This window comes from Trachurus trachurus (assembly GCF_905171665.1).
Source record: "Trachurus trachurus genome assembly, chromosome: 13".
Taxonomy (NCBI): domain Eukaryota; kingdom Metazoa; phylum Chordata; class Actinopteri; order Carangiformes; family Carangidae; genus Trachurus; species Trachurus trachurus.
The window spans coordinates 29,577,743-29,598,978 of NC_139892.1; the positions used below are offsets into that span (position 1 = coordinate 29,577,743).

Consider the following 21,236-nt stretch of genomic DNA (forward strand, 5'->3'; position numbering starts at 1 on the left):
GGTTCCATCGGTGAGCTAATTCCCATAGACTCCAATGTAAAAATGCTCAATTTTACAGCAGAAATAAACATGTTTACAGCCTGGTAATAATAGTTTAGGTCTCTCTGTGGCTAATTTCCTCCTTCACGAGAACTGTACAAGGGAGAGTGGATACTTTACATAACACACTCGTTTAAATTTTTATTAAGGATTAAATTTCAAGTAAAAATTAAGGGTGTGCCACTTTGAGCATTTGCCTGCTATAAACCAGCATACCATGAAGTCTGGGCTCTACACGCGCCTCTTTGCTCATTTTTTTTGATTAACTGGGAGTTTGACAGACTAAATTTCTGCCAAAATAGTGACGGCAGAGCAGTCCACTCTGAGCCTCAAGGCTGCTCTTTAGAAAGCTATATCCATCTTTCTTTACAGTCAGTGGGTTAAATGAACCATGAGGTGTTTTTCCTCCTAAAGGTCACTGTAAAAATGGTTTCCCCTAATGGAAGACATTCATGTCAGGTAAGTTAATTAAAACACAATGATCATTTGCCATCCACCTCCCCAGATTTTATACTTTGAATATGAGTGAATATTCAGTCAAATGCTGCAGCATGTCAGTTCACTGAAAGTCCTATGTCAATCTTATGCTTGGGTACTGTTACTGCAGCTATCTATTGATTAAATTGATGAAAACATTCATCGAGGGGATTTACTATAAGGAGTGAGATAGTCATAAATTTAGTCTTAAACAGAAAATCTGTGTAAAATAGACCATAGATTTGGCCGGTGAGAGAAGAGAAAATGCTCATCTTCCTTAATAACTCTGGAGCACATTTAAAACCTACTTATTAATGTCAGTGATGGTTAAATATTTAATTAAATCATCTGATCATCATCATTTGTCTATCCCACTGAAGTTGACAGAAAAAGTAGGATCACCCAATTTCAGCCCCAGAAATTGAAGACATTATATAAAAATGACCATTAAAATAAATCAATACCTCTCAAATAGATTCAGTAAAAACTGAATATTATGCTGTATATACTGATTGTCTCGTTCAGGGAAAATTGTGTCATCGCAGCCTTGTCCCTGAACTGGAGGATTAGGGGAAATTCACTTAAGGGTATGGCTTTGATTTATATCACTGAGTTGAGAAAATCATTTCCTGACTGTAACAAGAGATTCAACAACAATGACCGTTAAAGGAAAGTGAAAATATACAGTGGCTTAATAATGTTAGTAATAGGGTTAAGTTATAAAGTTAGATAATGCACTGTGCTATGTTATGTATGTTACCATAACAGCAGCGGTGCATTAATTATTTGTTATGTTTATTATGGGTCATGCTTGGGTTGGGATGAAAATCACCCCAGCTCTAAGCAACTGTTGTTTAATGTTTCCCTTCTTCATGTTTCTCAAAGAATTACTCATCCAAAAAACGTCATAGTCAGCCAAGCCCTTCTTTCGGTCCTCAGCAATAAGAATTATCATTAAGTTTATTGTCCTCCAGCTCACTGCTATACCCCACTCCCTTTTTTGCACTAGTTGCTAACCATTGCCCAAGCATTGCTTCTATTATGTTTGAGTAAAGCTTCTACAACTAATGCAAAACTACTGCTTGTGCACTGTTTTTCTGATATACATTTTGCAAGAACAGCTCAGTGCTGCAAAGTTTACACAATCGAGAGGGCTTTTAATTTAAAGTGATGGCTAAAGTGGAAACACGGGGCGGGACTAGATAAGCTTTTGCTTCTCCCGCTTTCCCTTTCGGCCATGTGTATTGTATTATTTGAACTAAGATGAAGTGTGATGATGATTATTTAATTGACATGCCCGAAATAAACAAATAAATAAATAAATAAATAGTGGAATCACATGGCGACTGAGGTGAGAGGGAGAATTAAAGAAAGAGAAAGAGGCAGATTTAACTAGCTACAATTAGATTTGATAGATTTTATATTACGTATTGATATTCTCTTTGAGTGCTGGTGTACTACTACGAACAGCGCAGGTATAGCAGAACCCTTCATAGTCATTACCACATTTTTACAGGTCCTCATCTGTCAGTCTCTTTACTGCCCCTCACTGTGTGCTTGTCAGCGAGCTGCACATGAGACCGTGCCACATGTATGGTGGTCTGGATCTGAGCTCCCTCCTCCACCACCCACTACAAGAGCCAATCCATTCACTACTGCTTGAACATGACCTGTGTACAAGGAGAAGTGGAAAAAAAACTGGTGCGTGATACTAAATAACGTGTGCAAAATGGATACTGGATGCCCAAGATGTGATTTATTAATTTAATCATGTTCAGCCCGTCACAAAGCAGCATGCTTGACGCCTCCTAGAGCCAGTAGTGCTGATAAAGGTGATGGAGTGTAAAAGCAGACACACGGCGTAGACTTGCAGCTACACTGGGTTTTAATTATGGGTCTGCATCCCTGTTCCATTGATCGGGCTCGGATGCTGTCAAATTATGTGTTAAATTAAAAACCATAGACAGATGCACATGGGCATAGGTAGACGTACGAAACACACTGGTTCAGGCAGACAAACAGAAAAAACAGTGGCACAGATCACCCATTTCCTGCTCTGTAATATGGTAATCAGTTGTTATGAAGGCATGGAAAGCCAATCAAATCAGACTCCTATGGGGATGACTTTGACATCAACACCCATCAACTGTGGGGCTTTTATTATGATGAATGTTGCTAATATAGAGAGAATGAGTCCTCTTCCTATTGATTTCCAGCTATGGTCCAGTTAGAAATATGATCATGCAAGACGGCAATTAAAGTCAGAACTGATCATGTGACTAGCGCTGCTGTGCAAATTTATTAATGCAAAGATGCTGCACTGTGTGTATATGTTTTGTTGCTCGCACTGAATTAATCTGTCAGCAGGGTGCATGTGTGTGTGGAGGCTGAGAGCACAGTGAGGGGAGGGTGCAGAGTTAAATGTTTCTTTCTGTCTCTTATTGTTACAAAGACGTTTCAAGGCCGCAGAGCAATCATCCTCCGTCACCTTGTGTATTCATGCATGTGTCCTTTTTACCACAGCCATCAGCTGTTTCACTCTCCCCTGCCTTGTGCTTGAATCATAATCTTTTCGTCATATAATCGCACCAGCAGCTCAACCATATTTGCTTCTTCCTCTACTCTCAAACGGACTGTAGTTGCGCGCACATGCTCGTCCTTTTTGCCCTCTTCGGGTCTATCTGTGTGGCCACACAGCCTCGTCTCTCTCCTGCTAGCCCTTGCACTTTTCTGATGCTCCTCTCGCTCTGCTTAATTCCTCGCCATACATCTTTTGAAATTTTCAGTAAAATGCATTAGTAAGGGCTCTCTCTCTCTCTCTCTCTCTCTCTCTCTCTCTCGTGCTAATGTTCTTGAGCTTGAATGAGAATAAGACTCCGCTGAGAGGTGTGTGGCAGGCAGAGCTTCTTGATGATAACAGATTGTAGTGGAGGAACATGCATGTGTATGAACATCCTTTCAGTCTCTTAAAAACCTCAGAGCAGCTGTGATTGACAGAAAATCACTGTAAAGTATTCAGTATATACCTTAGAGCACAGAGAGAGGCAGGGCATCTGTGATCAGCTGTGAATACTAATCTTTCACCAATAGTTTCCATCTCAGTAACCTCTAAAACATGTCAAACCTGTAAAAAGAAGTTTCATCACTGCACCTCAGTGGGATACCTGCCAAGTAGTATGCACAAGTAGCACTTCATATATTCCAAGGCAACTCTAGTAAGGTAGACGCTCCAACACTCAACCACAATATCTTCTTCACCTTGAATCCATACACATTTGAAATATGTATTTACGCCCACATAAAGTACAAGAGTTCCTGTACAAGGGACATAAATACTGCCAGTGCAGTTGACAATATAGGAGTCTGTCAGTTACAAAGCGCCTGAACACTGTTACATATGATGACATACAGGTCAGATAGAAAGCAGACAACATTCACCTTTAATCCATACACACACACACACACACACACACACACACACACACACACACACACACACACACACACACACACACACACACACACACACACACACACACACACACACACACACACACACACACACACACACACACACACACACACACACACTAATTGCAGAGAAAATAATAAAAAACCAAAAACATGTCATGTCTTTAAACGATTTTTTCTGTCCAACCAACACTCAAAATATGCTCTACAGTATATATTGATTGACAGCTGTATGACATTACCACACAAAGTCCCATATATTGAGTGATTCAGTTGCAACAATTTCTTGCTCCAACAATATGTCAACAGGAATGAAAAACCTTTACTTTCCAGCACTACACACACAAGTACACAACACCTTAAGAGAGCCTTTTCTTTGCATGACTGCACCCAGTTTGTGTGTTTATTACACTAAATTTTTGATCAGTCATCTTTTAAACCTGATGTAGACTAATTTAAACCAGGCAAACAATCTTCAATTTGTAGTATTTGTCTTTTTATACAAAGCCATCTCTCTCTCTCTCTCTCTCTCTCTCTCTCTCTCTCTCTCTCTCTCTCTCTCTCCCTGACACTGATACATATGTCAGTTTTTACCATCTTCCTCATCCTAATGTGCACTATTCTCTGCCTTCACTGTGTAGATGTATTAATCACATCTGATTCTCCGTCACGTCTCTTCATCTGTATTCTGCCGCAGACGTAAATCCATCATAGACAAGTTGTGCAACATGTGGTTGCATCTGATGCTTCACTGTATTTGGAACCACAGCAACTAGTCAGCAGATAAGGGGTTAATCTGCCGATAACTGGGCCACTGCATCCGCCAAACTGACCATTCTGGGTGTTTGACACATACAAAACCATCCCCGGTTACAGTACATGTGTTGAATGCATGTACTGTGGACACACACACACACATCGTTTGTGATTAATGTGAGAGGAAGTCATGTAAATACAGAAAATTGTAGGAAAGCTGTTGGGAGAATTTGTTCTTTCCAGAGATGCAGCTCCCATGAAAGATGTGCTCTGGCCAACATTTGCAGGCAAGCAGGCACACGCACTCCCATTTCATCTCAGCTCTCCTAAACCATGCTGCTCCCTGCTCACACTCTCAGTATTCCTCCTCTTATCCACTCCATCACATAAAGACATCACAGGGAATTGATATGTATTACAGTAAATACCAGAGAGCAGATAACATGATACTCAAGTGGGGTCACCTGCACTTTGACTCTTGGCTTTTATGTGACATACATACAAATATACAGTACAGATTGCTTTCCATTTAGTTGTTTGACGAGGCATGGATTGGTTCATAGGTCATCAACATTTCTTTAGTTGCACACTGTGCATCTCAGCGGCGTTGCAGAGGCAAGTCAAACCATTATCCATTGTCATTTCAATCAGGATAGACCAGAGAGCCAGGTTTGAAGATGAAGATGAAATTACATTTATTGTGAACAAAATAAACTTTGGCACTTAGACCATGGGGTGTAGACCAGCTGAGTAAACTGATCTGGGGATGAGAAGCTTGCATCTGAAGAAGTTATATCCCCCCCGGGCCTAGACACTGGTGGTGGTAGGGAAGCTTGAAGTCGCCTGATGAGGGAACTTCTCGGTTGAAGATCCAGGTTAAGACAGTCTGTATCTTGATGGAGGTGGTGCAGGGGTGGAGGTGGGCGGAGAGTTTGCTGAAATGATGGCTGGATGACAGGAGAGAGAGAGATAACTTTTAAATTTGATGCTAATGACTGATTGGCGGAAGAGAAAGAGGATGGCAGACTGTGATTGGTTGAATTATGAAAATAAGGGTGGAGCGAGAGGATAGCGGGAAAACAGGAAAAGGCTTTGAGGCGTGCTTAAAGAGATTTCATTTCATTTCATTTATTTAGATCTCCATTAGCTTTGGCAAAGGCCATCGCTATTCTTCCTGGAGTCTACTTTCACAGATAAACTGTCCATTGCAGTCGATAAATACAAAAACACATCACACCATAAACACAATAACAACATCCATAACCACAACAACTCACAACGATCTACAAGACAAAACAAGACAAAACAAGACAAAACAACAAAACATAAACAATACAAACAACATATACATATTACTGGACCTTATTCATTTCCACAGTGTAGCTAGCTATTAACCATAGTTGTGAAATAATCAGATGTTTAAAGACATTCGTTCCTCATAATTACATTAACTTACAGACAGTACCCAATACACAAGCAGACTGAAGATATTTCAAGTAAATCAGACAAATACTAATTAATTGTGCCAAATAGCTTCAGCTAGATAGACAGTTGTTTGACTAATAAGTGTTCTTTCAATAGCTCTTTAAATCTGTATTTGTTATGTTCTTGGATGATATGTGGTGGTAGAGCATTCCATATTACCATGGCCCTATACATTACCGTGCTTTTCATCTTGTTTGTTTTTACTTTGGGTAAGGTGAATTTACCCTCCGTAGCATGTCTTGTTTTATAACAATGCTCATCTGAACTGAAAGACAAACGTTTATATAGAACCCTTGGCAATTTGGTCACAGACAGTCTTCTAATAACAGCTGCTACTGAGGCAGTAAATCTGTTCTTAACATTCAACCAAGCAAGACAGTTATGCATTTTATCAACATTGGTTTTGTATGGACAGCGCAACAAATATCGTGCTGCCTTGTTTTGAGCAATTTGCAATTTCTTTATAAGTGATGAAGCAGCACACGACCAAACCTCCGAACAATAATCGAGGTGTGATAACACAAGGCTCTTAATTACACTTCCCCTTACATTTACAGGTAACAAGTCACATCTTCTTATCGCCGACAGACTCCTGCCCATTTTATTTATTACTTTCTCAATATGTTTTGCCCATGTTAATTTACTATCGAATATTATTCCTAGAAGCTTGGTTTCGTGCACTTGTTCTACAATCACATCATTCACATATAGCTTCAGTTTTGGCTCATTTGTTAACATATTTTTTGTCCCAAACACAATGCTATTTGTTTTAGAGGTATTAAGAACTAATTTATTATCAACTATCCATTTCACCACTGCTTGAAGTTCCTGATTTAACACACTGCTAAGTTCCTCTATTGTGGTTTTAGCTATATATATTGTCGAGTCGTCTGCATACATTGAAATTTTTGCGTCTTTTAGGGCCAGTGGTAGGTCATTGGTAAATATTGAATATAGCAAAGGACCAAGACTACTACCCTGCGGGACGCCACAATCAATCACTTTTGTCTCAGACAAACTTCCGTTAAAACAGACTGTCTGTTTCCTGTTTTTCAAGTAGCTCTCTAGCCATCGAGTTGCATTCAAGCTGAAACCATAACATTCTAATTTCTGTAACAACAAATTATGATCAATAATATCAAAAGCTGCACTGAAATCTAACAGTACTGCTCCAACTAAATGTCTATTGTTAATTTCTTGAAGCCACTCATCAGCCATTTGTGTGAGTGCTGTGGCAGTGGAGTGTTCCTCCCTGTAAGCATGTTGATAGTCAGTATTCAAATCATTAGATGCAAAATAGTGCTGTATTTGATTAAAAGCAATTTTCTCCATTATTTTACTCAGAGCAGGCAGCAAACTTATTGGTCTGCTATTTGAGGTACAGAAAGATACAATAGGATTCTTAGGTAATGGAATGATTTTTGCAGTTTTCCATGCCTGAGGAAAAATACCTTTCTTGATGCTTAAATTAAACACATGACAAATTGGTACGGAAATTAGGTTAGCTACCAGTCTGAGCAATTTCATGTCAATATTATCTACTCCGGCTGGTTTGTCTTTACATCCAAGTAATAGTTTTTCTACCTGTTTGACTGTGACTGTTGTAAAGTCAAACTCACACTTTTTGCCTTCCATGATTTGATTTCTTATAATACAGTGGGATTGTACCTTATCAACTAGGCTCATTTCATTCCTAAGTTTATTTACTTTATTTAAAAAATGATTATTGAGATGATTTGCAATATCCAAAGGCCTGGTAATGAACTGTCCCTCTGATTCCAGAAATGCAGGAGTAGATCTAGATTTCCTGCCCATTATGTTATTTAAAGTATTCCATAATTGCTTGCTGTCATGTTTTATGTTGTTAAACAGATTATCATAATGCATTTTCTTTTTCTTTATATTCAACTTGGTTACATAATTTCTTAATTTGCGATATACTTGCCAATCAGATTCATAATTAGAGCTGATTGCCATTTTCTTAGCATTATCCCTCTGTTCCATACATTCCTTTAATTCATTATCAATCCACGGTGATCTAACACTTCTGATGGATCTCTTCTTCACAGGTGCATGTTTATTAATGATTTCCTCAAAAAGTTTGTTAAAATGTTCTACCGCCTCATCAGGATTATTTTCCTCTAACACACGGTCCCAACAAATCTTTCTTACATCATCAATAAAGTGATTATCATTGAAGTGTTTATATGACCTTTTTAAAATGATTTTGGGTCCTGCTTTAGGAACCCTTGTTTTCCTCAAAATCACTACTAAGTTATGATCACTGCAGCCCATTGGTATGGATATAACCTTAGTGCATAATTCAGCTGTGTTCGTGAAAATGTGATCTATGCAAGTTGAGGTTCTGGATCCATCTCTTTTAACACATACTCTAGTTGGCTCAGTTACCATTTGTGTTAGACCACATGTATCTGTAATTGAGAGAAGCCTTTTTTTCAGTGGGCAGTCTGTTGCGTTCCAGTTTATGTTGAAATCACCCAATAAATACATTTCATTAGTCAGGTCACCCACATTATCAATCATATCACATATTTTTTCCAAATATCCAACATTTGCATTGGGAGGCCTATAGCAACAACCAACTAGTAAGGGTTTTAAGTGAGGGATATGCACTTCCAACCATATTGCTTCGATTTCATTTGACATTAAGTCACACCTTATTCTTACAGGTATATGATCTTGAGTGTATATAGCGACCCCCCCTCCATGTTCATTTCTATCCTTCCTATGTACACTGTATCCCTGAATACTCACTGCTGAATTATCAAATGTGGAGTCCAGGTGAGTCTCTGAGATCGCTAAAATATGTATATTTCCCTGTACAAGAATGTTGGTAATATCAATTACTTTATTTCTTAGGCTGCATATATTGATGTGAGCAACCTTTAATCCCTTTTTAGGTAATTTCACTGAACACATTGTCCAAACTTCTTGAAATCCTCCATCACATTTATTAATTGAACCATCTGATAGTTGCTACCTCTACACCATTTCATTTGATCATATTTAGGCCCAAACAAAATTCTAGACACTGACAGCCACCCACATACATAAATCACACAAACACTCAACCACATTAAACATAAAACACCCTTGCAATCCAGATAGTCTTCCTGTCTGAACTTTCGCTAAGCTTAGTAACATAGTAACATAGGAGGTCTAGCTGACAGGATAATGACTACTCTCTTGAGTCAGGCTGAAAAAATAAGTTTTTCTTATAATTCAGGTTGGAGAGGAACATGGTGTGGGGGTGTTTTCAAAGAAAGATGTTGCTGCTGTGTTTTTCAGCTTCCTGTGTTTGGTAGAAGTTTAATTACATTCAGTGTGAGTTTCCTTTTGAGGTTGTAGGATTTAGCCTAAATGTGCTATTGAGCTGATCTGGTAGACATTTGCTTCTCTAATGATTAAATTATTGACAAGATGTGCTTTCTAAGCGCTCTGCATCTCAGGGAATTGCAAGTGGATCCATGATTCCTGGTAGAACCAGGTCTCTGGGGAAAATTCAAATTTTCTTAATATACAGTATTATCGCCGAACAAATAGGGAAGAGCTGCGTAGAGACAAGCCGGTAGGAGAGAAGAACTAAGCCTGATAAATTATTCTGCTTGTCAGCAGGAGCGCAGAGCAAGATGCTTTTTGGGACTTCCAAAGCCAAATGGATTCAACCCCCAAAGAGTAAAAGCAGTATCTCACATTGTACACCTACTTAGTGCTTGTCTTGGATTTCCTCCTTGAAAGAAGAAGCGAATCGAAACACAGCAAGAAACTATCTTATTAAGCAAAATACCAGCATTGATTTAAAGATTGAGGCCAGCCAGTTGTTGTGTGATCAAAGCATCTCCCGCCTTCATCTCTCCCTGTTTGTCCTTGTCTCTTCCCTTCCCCTCCCGCCCCTCTAGAGGAGAGTATCCAAGGCCATCCAAACGTGTTTCTGGAAGGTGAGCAAACCCACGGAGGTCCAGCTCCACAGCAGCCCTCTGAGACAAAGACTGAAGGAGGAGGAGAAGAGGGAGGTCGCAGAGCCAGTCTGACCAGCATGGAAAGCGAAACGTCAGTTTGCTCCATGGGCCAGCTAGGAAAAACCATTGCTAACAGTGAGTGGGAGGGAAGGAGAAGAGAGGAGAAAAGGAAAGGACTCTTGTCTTTGTCTCATTTATAATCTCCTGAGATGAAGTTAAGTTCATAAGGTTTCACAGCTCTTAAGGTGACCTCTAATTTCCTCATTCAGAGGAGGTATTTAGATCTAAATGCAGAAAAACAACTGTCCAATATGCTCTTCAAATAATTCAGAATGTGAGCATTTTATCCTTGGTAACTTAAGTAAAATCATTCATTATGCATAATCATAGGTGCATAAGATCATCCTTTGTGGACGTCAGGAGCTCTTGTGTTCGCTTTGCTGCAGGGAAAAGTTATAATTTGCAGCTTGCCCCTCAAAGAAGCCTCCTGGATGAGAGGTGAAGCATCTCAAAAACATCAAGCAAGTCTAGCTGCCTATTGGTACAGTTCTTAGCTCTTAGAAATACCATGACCTGGATGACTGATGACTGAAGTACTTCAAAACTGCACTGAAGTACCCTTTAGTAAATTGAGCCGGTTACTTTTCAACACAGTCTTTATTTCTCTGTGTGTTTTAGTATCCGGTAGCTGGTGGGGCTCCAAAAGGCTGGACTTTGCTCTGTACTGCCCTGATGTGCTGACCACCTTCCCAACGGTGGCTCTGCCGCATCTTTTTCATGCCTCCTACTGGGAGTCCACCGACGTAGCAGCTTTTGTTCTCCGACAGGTAGGAGAGCCTTATTTACATCCTTACCTTTCTTTCTCAGCAGGTTTCATACTCTGGGACAGCTGTCATCACTTGCAAATACCACACATTTACATTTGGAAGGTGTTTTTAGCATAGCATACACTGTATAGGAAGTTTTGAGTTGTTTTCTGTGATTTATAAGTATACTTTAGCTCACACATCATCTAAAGGCTGTTTCAGTTTGACATTTCAGCAAGGCAAAGCTATTTGCAGAAAAGAAATTGCCGAACCGTATCTCAAAAGCCTGAACTTCTTAAATCAAAGGTGGGGAGGCTTTCTGAGCACGCTGCTCAGAAAATAGATGAAACAAAGAAACAGAGGACAGTACAAGCACAGTCTTTTGTTCAGGCCATAAGTTTGACTGTGTACCCTGTCTTCCTTGATGTATCAGGCGTGTTCTGCTCTAAGCCCACAGCCTCCACATTTGTTTGTTGTGTTACATGTTGTTACACCCAAATGAGAGCAGCAGGAAGTTACTTCCCATCCCTGCCGCAACCATTTATTATTATGAGAGATGAACTGGGAAATGTTTCAGACTGTACTGTAACTTAACAAAACCATCAACAAGAATGTTGTAGGAGGTGGGAGGTGAAGACACTGGACAGAGTGTTCATTTTGAAACACATTTTTTTTTATATCATATCATTATATTTATTAAATATGTTATAAATCTATTGTAAGTAATTATTGAATTATAATACCTTTATGTAAAGCTGCTAATTTAGAAGCAAGGTCGTGGACAGATTCAACAGTCCTATTGTGAACATTTGATATAAACTGGCCTTCAAAACAAAGAAAAACACGCACTCTCCAAAAAACTTTCAGGAACAAACTGAAGAGGTGCACGGCCAAAAATTGCACTTAGAGAAAAAGAAGAAAGGCCAGCAGCACTCGTGTCCTTCTCATTGTTTTTTATTGCAAACTGCGTCGGCGCTTAACACACACACAAGCGTCGTGTGTTAAGCGCTGACGCAATAAAAAACAATGAGAAGGACACGAGTGCTGCTGGCCTTTCTTCTTTTTCTTTTTCTTTATATAAACTAGCCTTGACATGCAGGGATATTTTGGTAATACTTTTCATTTAATTTATAGTATGTTCAGCTTTTGTTAGATGCTGCATCCTTAATGACTTTTCTCTTTTGCCATCTCCAAATGCTACGGCTTGTGGAGCAGCTGTTTTCATTTTTCATTTAATGGTGTCTTGCCCCACAAGCAACACGGCACTGGAGAAAGATGCTGCTTAGCTGTTCAAGGGCTGCTACTGCACATGAGACTCACTGAATATGTTATTACCAGCAGTCTGGCAGGGAGCCAGTAACACCGTCAATACTTGTAGCTGTGGACAAAGTCAGTTAAGAAATGTATACCGATATTCACTGATTGATTTGTGTGAAGTAATTTTAAGGCACAATCTGGTTCTGAGTCATGACGTGTGGATTTACAGCAGACAGGAAGCCACATGATGTAAAGGCCCATTTTTACCTTGACTTAGCCTTGATGAGTGATTCAAGATTGCGTAATGGTCGGCAAAACAAAGGGAAGGTCACCACCACCACTGTTAGCACACTTTATGTGGAAATGTTTGGCATTCATCTCACACCTCACAGTTGAGCCCCAGACAAGTGGGGGCCATTTTATTAAATGCTTACCAGCTGCAACAGCGTGATGCTTGTATTGTTTTCACCCTCTGAGACTGTGTGTATGTTTTTGTGTGTGACTAACTACCACAGAGGGAATTCTAAAAACATTGGCAGGTGTTTTTGATATTGTCAACATGTTAGCGTTACAACCATGTACAGACACAAAATGCAAATACAAGTGTGTAGTTGAGAACATGATGAAGGTGGAGTTTGAAGATGGGTGAAAGCAGTGGATAATGCTACTCTAGAGTATTTATGGGTTGAAAACTTCAACATATAGACAGACATCAAGGCCGGTGTGTTTACATAGTTATGTAGTTTGGGCTGATTTATGGATAATTATAAAAACTCATGACTTAAATCTGAAGAAATTAAAGAAGCATAAAGAGTTAGTTTGGAGTTTGGAGTTTGAAACCTTTGATCAGAGGTCTCATGGTGTCTCTAGTCTAATATTTCAAGTACTAAGTAGGAATTAAACAATTTACCCACTTGGCTGCTCATGAAATATCATGTCTTTAACCGTGATTGCATTTGTGTATATGTGTATTTGTTCATCAGATTTAAAGACTGTAATGTGAACCAAATCCTCTGGCAACAACAAAGAGCAGGACCCAAAAAAGAAAAAGTGCACCATGTCATGTCCTGTTAGAGGCATTGGAAACACTGGCAGTCTTTGAACTTGATCATTAGAAAGCAGAGTTCCCCAAGGAGAAAGAAAAGAACAATTTCTCCTCCCTGCCACTGTCTGCTCCAGCATGTCTTTGTGAGGAAACGTGAGGGGAATGAGGAGAGCATATAGGAAATAAGAAGTGCTATCGACGCCATCAGAAAGCTAATAAACTTGAAGATCATTATTTTGGTTCAGTGGTTTTCAGCTCCACTTGACGCTGTACCGTATTAAAAGACCGTCATGGAATTTAAGGGCTGTGCAGAAAGTAATTTCCTAAAATCAAGTTTTTTTTCAGTGTACCTAGTGGGAGAACCTCTTTTACCATACGCACGGATCGTCTGGAGGTCCAAGCCACCCATTGACTGAGGCAAGAATAATATGCATGGCCTCTTTCAAGTAGGGAGCAGTCATTTTCATTTGAGTATTCCAAAGCACTCCTTAGCCCTTAATCTGCGTCAGTGTTGCTCTTGTCACAATGGCTTTCCATTAGAATTGTGATTTATGATCCCTAAACATAACCGCAGATTTAATTTCAAGGCTTCAGCAGTTAAATCTTCAAAGTGATTACTTTGTATTCCTCACTCAATGTGCAGGAAGTGCTCAGGTGAGACTAGTCAAGTCAAATTTATATAGTGCCATATCAAAACACGTAATAATAATTAATATACTAAAATGAATAATAATATGGTAGTGGGTGTGGAGCAGGGTCGCACAGTGGCTCTAGAGGCAGAAATACTTGCAGAGAGAGACAGGAGGAGTGAGGTGAGAAAACACTAACCTGTTGGGATGGAAGAGCCTGAGTTAGTAACAAGTGCCACGGGAATATGAATGTATACAGCGGCAGAGGTAGAGGACAGGACAGGAGCTCAGTGCATCAAGGGACATCCTCTAGAAGGCCTATGGCAGCATAACCAGGGGACGGATCAAGGCAAGTCTGAGCCAGCCTTAACTCCAGGCTATATCAAAAAGGAAAGTTTTAAGGCTACTCCTAAACTTAGACAGAGAGTCTGCATCCAGCACCCAAACTGGGAGCTGGTTCCACAGGGAAGAGCCTGACAGCTGAAGACTCTGCCTCCCATACTACTCTTTGAGACTCTAGAGATATGATGGTGTCCGAGCATAAAGGGCTTTGTGGGTGAAGAAGATTCTGTGTAGGATTCAATTCTTTGGATGGATGGCTTGTATAAGGAGCCAGTGTAGTGAAGCTAACATGGAACATTTGCTATGAGAGTTTAAGGTCCACCATGATCAGAGATAACACTGTGATTTCTCACAGTGATGCTGGAGGCAAGAGCATCCAGAGTAACTACACTGACTGTATCATCATTATGTCTGTGGTGTTTTTGGCCAAGTATAATAACTTAAGTTCTGTCTTACCCTAATAGCCAAAAATAAAACTACAAGACATCCATTCTGCCAACTGACTTGTTTCACCAGCCTTCCTTTATAACTACAATCGATCAGCATCTGCATAACGATTAAAGTGTTTCCTCATAATGCTGAAATCAGCAATAGGACTCAACCAGTTAAGGGCAGTCCCATTAATTCGAATAAATGTTCCACACTCTGTAATTGGATGTGATTGTCTTGAGGATCTTAGAGAGTTTGGTGGAAACTCTTTTATTTTATTATCTTCACTCTTCGATAGGCGAAAGGGTCAAGGGTCATTTACTGTATGTTGGCTCTGCAGGTCAACAAATTAAACCAAACTCAGTTGGATAGATCAGTCTTTGCCAGAAATAGGTTAAATTTACATGTTGAAAAAGGCTTTAACACTGACACAAGTGAACAAGACAACACTGGCACAGAGTGGAGGGAACACTGAGACTAAACACACTGGGGCCAGGGAAACAATGAGACACAGGTGCAACACATTATATGGAGGTCAGGTAATCACACAGGAGGGCAGGAAGTGCAGGAAGCTGGAACAAGACAAGAGGTGAAAATCAGAATAAAACAGGAAACGGAAAAGGAAACAAAGAGACATGACAAGAGCCCACGTTTAATGCTCCTCATGTGCTGTACAAATGCAGGAGAGGTGTTATTTAATTACGTTTAGCTTGTGTTTGCGTATGCCCACTTTTATATGCATCTATGTTTATTGGCAGCTCATGCGGTGTGACTGTGTGAAGACCCAGGAAGCGGACCGTTTGGACTCGGCTCCATTCTCTCCCTCCAGCCCACGAGAAAAATGGCTCAGAAGAAGGACACATGTCAAACTAAGGGTAATAAAGTAGTCTGTGTGTTTTTTTTTTGTATAAATATACTTTTGTCCCAGTTTAGTCTGGTTGCAAAATCACTAACAGAAATATGAAATCCATTCAAATCATTTTTAGAAGCTCATACGCAAACTTTACGTGAATAAACTCGTGAATATTTTGACATAACACTTTGGCTTGGATGCTAAGATATTACACGACCAAGGATATTGTCTCCAAGGTTACCTCAATCTCAGAGATACACCCACACATGCATACGCACACATCCACAACAGCACAAGTTGGCTTTTATTATGCAGTGGCCTTGCATTCATTCACACTAAAAATAGAGTTATCAATAGCTCCAGAGGTTGCAGTGCTTCAGCTGTGCAGTCTGTGTGAATGTGCTGTGGCCTGATTCTGGAAATAGTCCTACACATTCACCTTGAATCAAGCAGGCAGACAGACAATTCAAAGTCAAAATCACTTTATTTTTCCATTAGGAACTTCAATGCAGGAGAACGTCAGTACAGGTGCAGACATAAACAACACAATGACAATCACACATCCTTAACAGTAGCAACACAGACACACATGTCATGCCACACATATCCATGAGATGGAGGGTTAAAACAATTACCTGCTGATTCTGAGCCGTGCAGAGTAGAACAATCAGGGTCCAGGGTTTGCTATCCACCAAACATTGCTTTTATCTGCTATTTCAAAAGACTAAAGAATTTAGTGACTGCATTCTTTTCAAGAGGCTATAGAACCAGAGAGCCATGAAAACATATCTATAAATGGGGCCATGACGGTTTCCTGTGTCATCTTGTTCATGCCTCACCTCTGCCAAGTCATGTGTCTCTGATGTAAGTGCTTCAAGGAAAACAGCTGTGACAAGTTGCCATGTCCTGAATGCAATTCATTGTACAGAGATTTAGAACTGCTCTGTGCTGATTCAGTGGAGGCAGAGTCACAGCATACACTGCTGCAGAGTGATACTATTCAAGAGGCTTGCCACCTATTTCTGATCTTCCTCTGTTCGGTAAGAGGTCTTTGTCACAGCTGGAGAGGAACCACTTGCGTAGCTGTTTTTTTTTTTTTTTTTTTTTGGTTGTTGTTGTTGGGTTTTTTTTGTACATGTTGCTCTTTCGAAGGCAGCTGACTCCACCGTCTGTCTTTCACACTGTCTTTCAGTCTGGTGATACTGAGGCACATGTTATTTTCCTGTTGTTACATAAGAACACACAAGTATTTAGTGGACTGTGTTGGGGAAATTCCAGGAGATACTGAACGGCGTCAGGCCTCCACACATCACACAGGGCTGTGAAGTTATGTGTGAATTTGTATTTGTACTTGTGTGAACATACATGTTTGCTTTTTCTGCATGTGTGCTATCAGTGGGTAAGTGAGAACTTGCGTTTGAAAACAGCAGCTGAAATTTAGCAGTTGTGCTAAGTCCGGCACATTTACACTCATGCTTAATGCGTCAGTATTGATGAATGTGCACTGTCCCAATTCAATAAATAAAAAAAAGAAATGAAAGTTACCATTTAACAAAGCTAATGCAGGATAACAGCTGGAAATGTTAAACTTCCTTAGAAGTTAGATATCACATCCTTTAAATCAGCTCTCATTGGCCAGTGTGGTTGTGTAACACATCCACAACTTGGTTGATCACATTAGCTTACTGAGCACTCAGTGCACATGCTCCACTTGTGGAGGAAATGCTATACTTTCTCTACAGGACAACTACTGTCAGTATGTCTGCCATGTGCTGGAAAAGAACATGGGTGCCGAGCAGTTCTCCAGGACAAAGTAAAGATTACAGAAATGGCAGAGAAGTCTGTTGGGGAAATTTTCTGTCATGGTGACCCACAACAGTGTCTGAGAATTAGACATTAGAGTGATCATAATATGCTATTAAAATGCAACCATCTCTGCAAGAAGAGATTTAGGGATTAGTGTTTTTCTGCTGGCTCACTCGGAGGTAGTCACTGAATGGAAAAGAACATGACGAGGAAGCTTAACAGAGAGTTAACACTCTTTTCTCTAAGGTCGCACGGTATGTGCTTCACAGGCGCTGAAATCTGGAAATGCAACACATCAAAGTGGAGAAAACTTCAGCTATTCTCTGTCATGTTGAGTAGTGCTGTATGTCACAAAATCTTGTAAAAGCACATTATTTAAGGACAAACACCAGTGGTGATGTTAGTGGAGCTTTGTGGTGGCTCAGGCAGACACCATACTGTCTAATCATACACACATCTGATGTTGCTCCTTGTCAAGCTTCCTGAGGTTTGAGCATGGAAGTTAATTCTTGACAGTAGCAACATGTGTGAAAAAATAATCTCAGGATGTCTGAATCTGCTTGGTGTCTTTGTCAAAGCTCTTGTGGTTAAATGTGTATTACTGTTGCAACAAAAGGTTGAAACATTAATGTCGTGAATGAAGTATTTTATGATTCTCCTTATTGTCCACTGTAGAATGTCACAGCCAACCACAGGGTGAATGATATCATCGCCACGGAGGATGGACCTCAGACTCTGGTTGGTCGCTTCATGTACGGCCCCTTGGACATGGTCACTCTGACCGGAGAAAAGGTGAAAAAGAGCGACATGATTGATCACTGACGGTACAGGTTTGTGTGTGAAAGACTGACTTTAACCGCTACATGGTGACTCACTTTGTCCTTGTCAGGTGGACATCCTGCTGATGACACAACCTCAGTCTGGCCGCTGGGTGCACTTTGACACGGACGTGACCAACAGCAGCGGTAGAGTCACATACACCATACCCAAGAGCAAGAAGCTCAGCCTGGGAGTCTATCCGATTAAAATGGTGGTCAAGTAAGCATCCATGTAGCATGCCCTTTACTGAGTGCTGCATTATCTAATAAGACGTAGCAAGACATAGAAAAAGGAGAGACTCATTGAATTAGGTCTTATGCTCATGCTCTGTATCGGTGTGTGAGCTTTCTAGCTGCAGAGAGCAGTAATAAAAGGCTGTCTTGAACTGGCCAACAACCATGTTGTAGCTGATGCAGTTTCTCTTTCTTCCTTTTTTCTAACCCAAGGGGAGATCAGACCAGTGCAGAGGCCTACCTGACTGTGTTGCCACGGGGCATGGAGTGTGTGGTCTTCAGCATCGACGGTTCTTTTGCTGCCAGTGTGTCAATCATGGGCAGCGACCCCAAGGTCCGCCCGGGAGCCGTGGACGTCGTCAGGTAACAGGCAGCCTCTGAATGTGCGTGGGTGAGTGCGTTTGCACGTGTGAGTGTTCAGAGCGATGTAAGAATTCAGAAGTGCCTGAAGTGTCCTCCTTTGTGCACGCCAAGCGTTTTACACATTTAAGCGTGTTCTTCCCATGTTAATGCCTACTACAGGAAAACCTTTGAGATGAATATCTTTGAAACCGTTTTGATGTTATGTATTCACACACAGGCACTGGCAGGACCTGGGGTATCTGATCATCTACATAACGGGTCGTCCCGATATGCAGAAACAGCGTGTGGTATCTTGGCTCTCGCAGCACAATTTTCCCCACGGAATGATCTTCTTCTCTGAAGGCCTGGTTCACGATCCCCTGCGACAAAAGACTATTTTCCTCAGGAACCTAATACAGGAGGTAGACCTCTGAGACACAGCAGCATTCTGACATTAACTGGGCATTTAATCTGTCTTTAAAAGCATGTGAAACATTTTACCCCTCCTCCCTGAAGCGATATTTCTATTTCTCTGCTCTGTGTCACTCTTGTTCTGCAAGCTCTCAGTCTGGGGTTGTGCTGCATTGAAATGCCACAAACATCTCTGAATGATCATTTCCTCTCTCACCAGTGTCACATTAAGATCAACTCTGCTTATGGCTCCATGAAGGACATCTCTGTTTACAACATGCTCGGCCTCAGCCCCTCACAGATTTATATTGTTGGCAGACCTTCGAAGAAGTACCAGAATCAGTGCCAGGTGGTTCAATTTCCATTTGTTGCTTTTATCTCTTTTTAATAGTGTTTCTGTCTTTTACCTCAGTTGAAATTTGTGGTTTTACTATTGTGTTTTCTTATTTACTATCATCTCCTTACAATGCTCTCTCTGTGTGTTGTCTCCAGTTCCTATGTGAGGGCTACGCAGCGCACCTCTCCACGCTTCAGTTTGGGCACAGAGCCAGACCAAAGAAATCTCCCTCGGTTCGTATGGTCCTAAGGAAAGGATCATTTGGTCTCTCAGCGAAGCCTGACTTCCTGTGTAAGCGGACCCACTTGCGCAGGACCATGTCAGTACAACAACCCGACCCACCGTGCACACCCAACCCCAAGCCTGAGCGAGCCCAGAGCCAGCCAGAGTCCGATAAGGACCATGCGGGGGGAGGAGGAGGAGGAGGGGGAGGCGGAGGCGGAGGTGGAAGAGGAGGCGGTGGCGGTGGACAAGGTGTATGGGGACGGGCCTCCATACACCGTGGAGACACAACTCCCTGACGTCAAAAACAAAATGCGAGGATTGTAGGAGGACGGAAGAAGAGGAGAACAAAAAGGTCTTAGTGTCTAGAGCCAAGGTGAGATCTTGTTGTTCATTGAAGATTGAACTTATAATTAGAGGTTGTAACAACTTGGATCTTACATTTGAGGCATTCCTCATCATTACCTTCAAATGATTGAACACAAGCTTTACTGTAGGCTGAGAAAACGAAGGTGAACAGAAAATACATTACTTAAATGCAATTTGCAATTTGCAAACCACTAGATTCCGCGTTTGACCTTGATGCAGTCGTGTGCTCACAGTCTTCTTGTGCAGTGAGGGAATATTACTGATATTGCAGGTGTCACTTACAGCACGTCCAACTGCTTGTTTCATCTCCGTCTGGACTTGCACAGATGTCTTTCACAAATGATGCAGGTTTTCTCTTGCGACAAAGCAATGTGAGGCTGTACTGCACTGTGTCAAGAATGGAGCTACAAGACACATTATTTAGTTTCGTATTTAAAAAAAAGATTGGTTGGCAAGATGCTGTGCATTGTGGATAGCATTTGAGTTTTGCCTGTGAAGAAATCTGTTTAAATCAGTGGACAAATTTTCTTTCATTATGTGGGCCCCTCACATCAGGGACCTGGGCCTGGATCTGAGTACCAAGTACAAAGTGCAGTGTGTTTGATCAGTGTGAGCACTGTGTACAATAGTTGAGAGCAGATTTTTCAAGTGGACCCAGCCACGGTTCATTGATCGATGCTCAGATCCACTTGAAAAGGTGGCCTCAAGTACAGTTCATGTGTACTGAAGTATTATTTATATAATGGGTGTGAAAACTACTGTACCAAAAGACAAAAGTACACAGACTTGTGTTGAGAGCATCACAGCAGTGCAGACTGTCAATATGCATGAGATTGCTGTGTTACTGTTTCCCACTTAAAAATAACAATCACTTTCACACAAACAGCAGTGGACATTAACATGAATTTAATAAATCTTGATGAATAATGCAGCCTTTCACATTTCACTTCACTGCATTGCTTGTTAAGCCTTTAAGCGCACAACGCTCCATAAAGCAGTGGCACAAACGTAGATTGATTTTGCTCGCTAATGTTGAGTTCCGGCAAAGTCAATAAATGTCCACGTTGATTAGATTATGTTCTTTGTTGTACCTGATACATTACAGTCTTTACGCAGAGGCATTCATAT

At 40.8% G+C, this 21,236-nt stretch overlaps 1 protein-coding gene across 1 annotated transcript in view; it reads left to right on the forward strand.

Annotated features, from left to right (window-relative positions):
- The window catches only part of pitpnm3 (PITPNM family member 3), a gene marked incomplete at its 3' end in the record, with an annotated part of 56,259 nt that extends 36,221 nt beyond the window's left edge, over nt 1–20,038 (forward strand). Inside the window, exons 9-17 of the mRNA XM_083985419.1 lie at nt 10,149–10,343; nt 10,887–11,035; nt 15,475–15,591; nt 18,051–18,167; nt 18,265–18,413; nt 18,641–18,790; nt 19,008–19,191; nt 19,401–19,529; nt 19,673–20,038. Of these exons, the coding sequence (XP_083841545.1) occupies nt 10,149–10,343; nt 10,887–11,035; nt 15,475–15,591; nt 18,051–18,167; nt 18,265–18,413; nt 18,641–18,790; nt 19,008–19,191; nt 19,401–19,529; nt 19,673–20,038 (1,556 nt within the window). The remainder of the gene's footprint in view (nt 1–10,148; nt 10,344–10,886; nt 11,036–15,474; nt 15,592–18,050; nt 18,168–18,264; nt 18,414–18,640; nt 18,791–19,007; nt 19,192–19,400; nt 19,530–19,672) is intronic.
- Between the last annotated feature and the right edge of the window lie 1,198 nt (nt 20,039–21,236).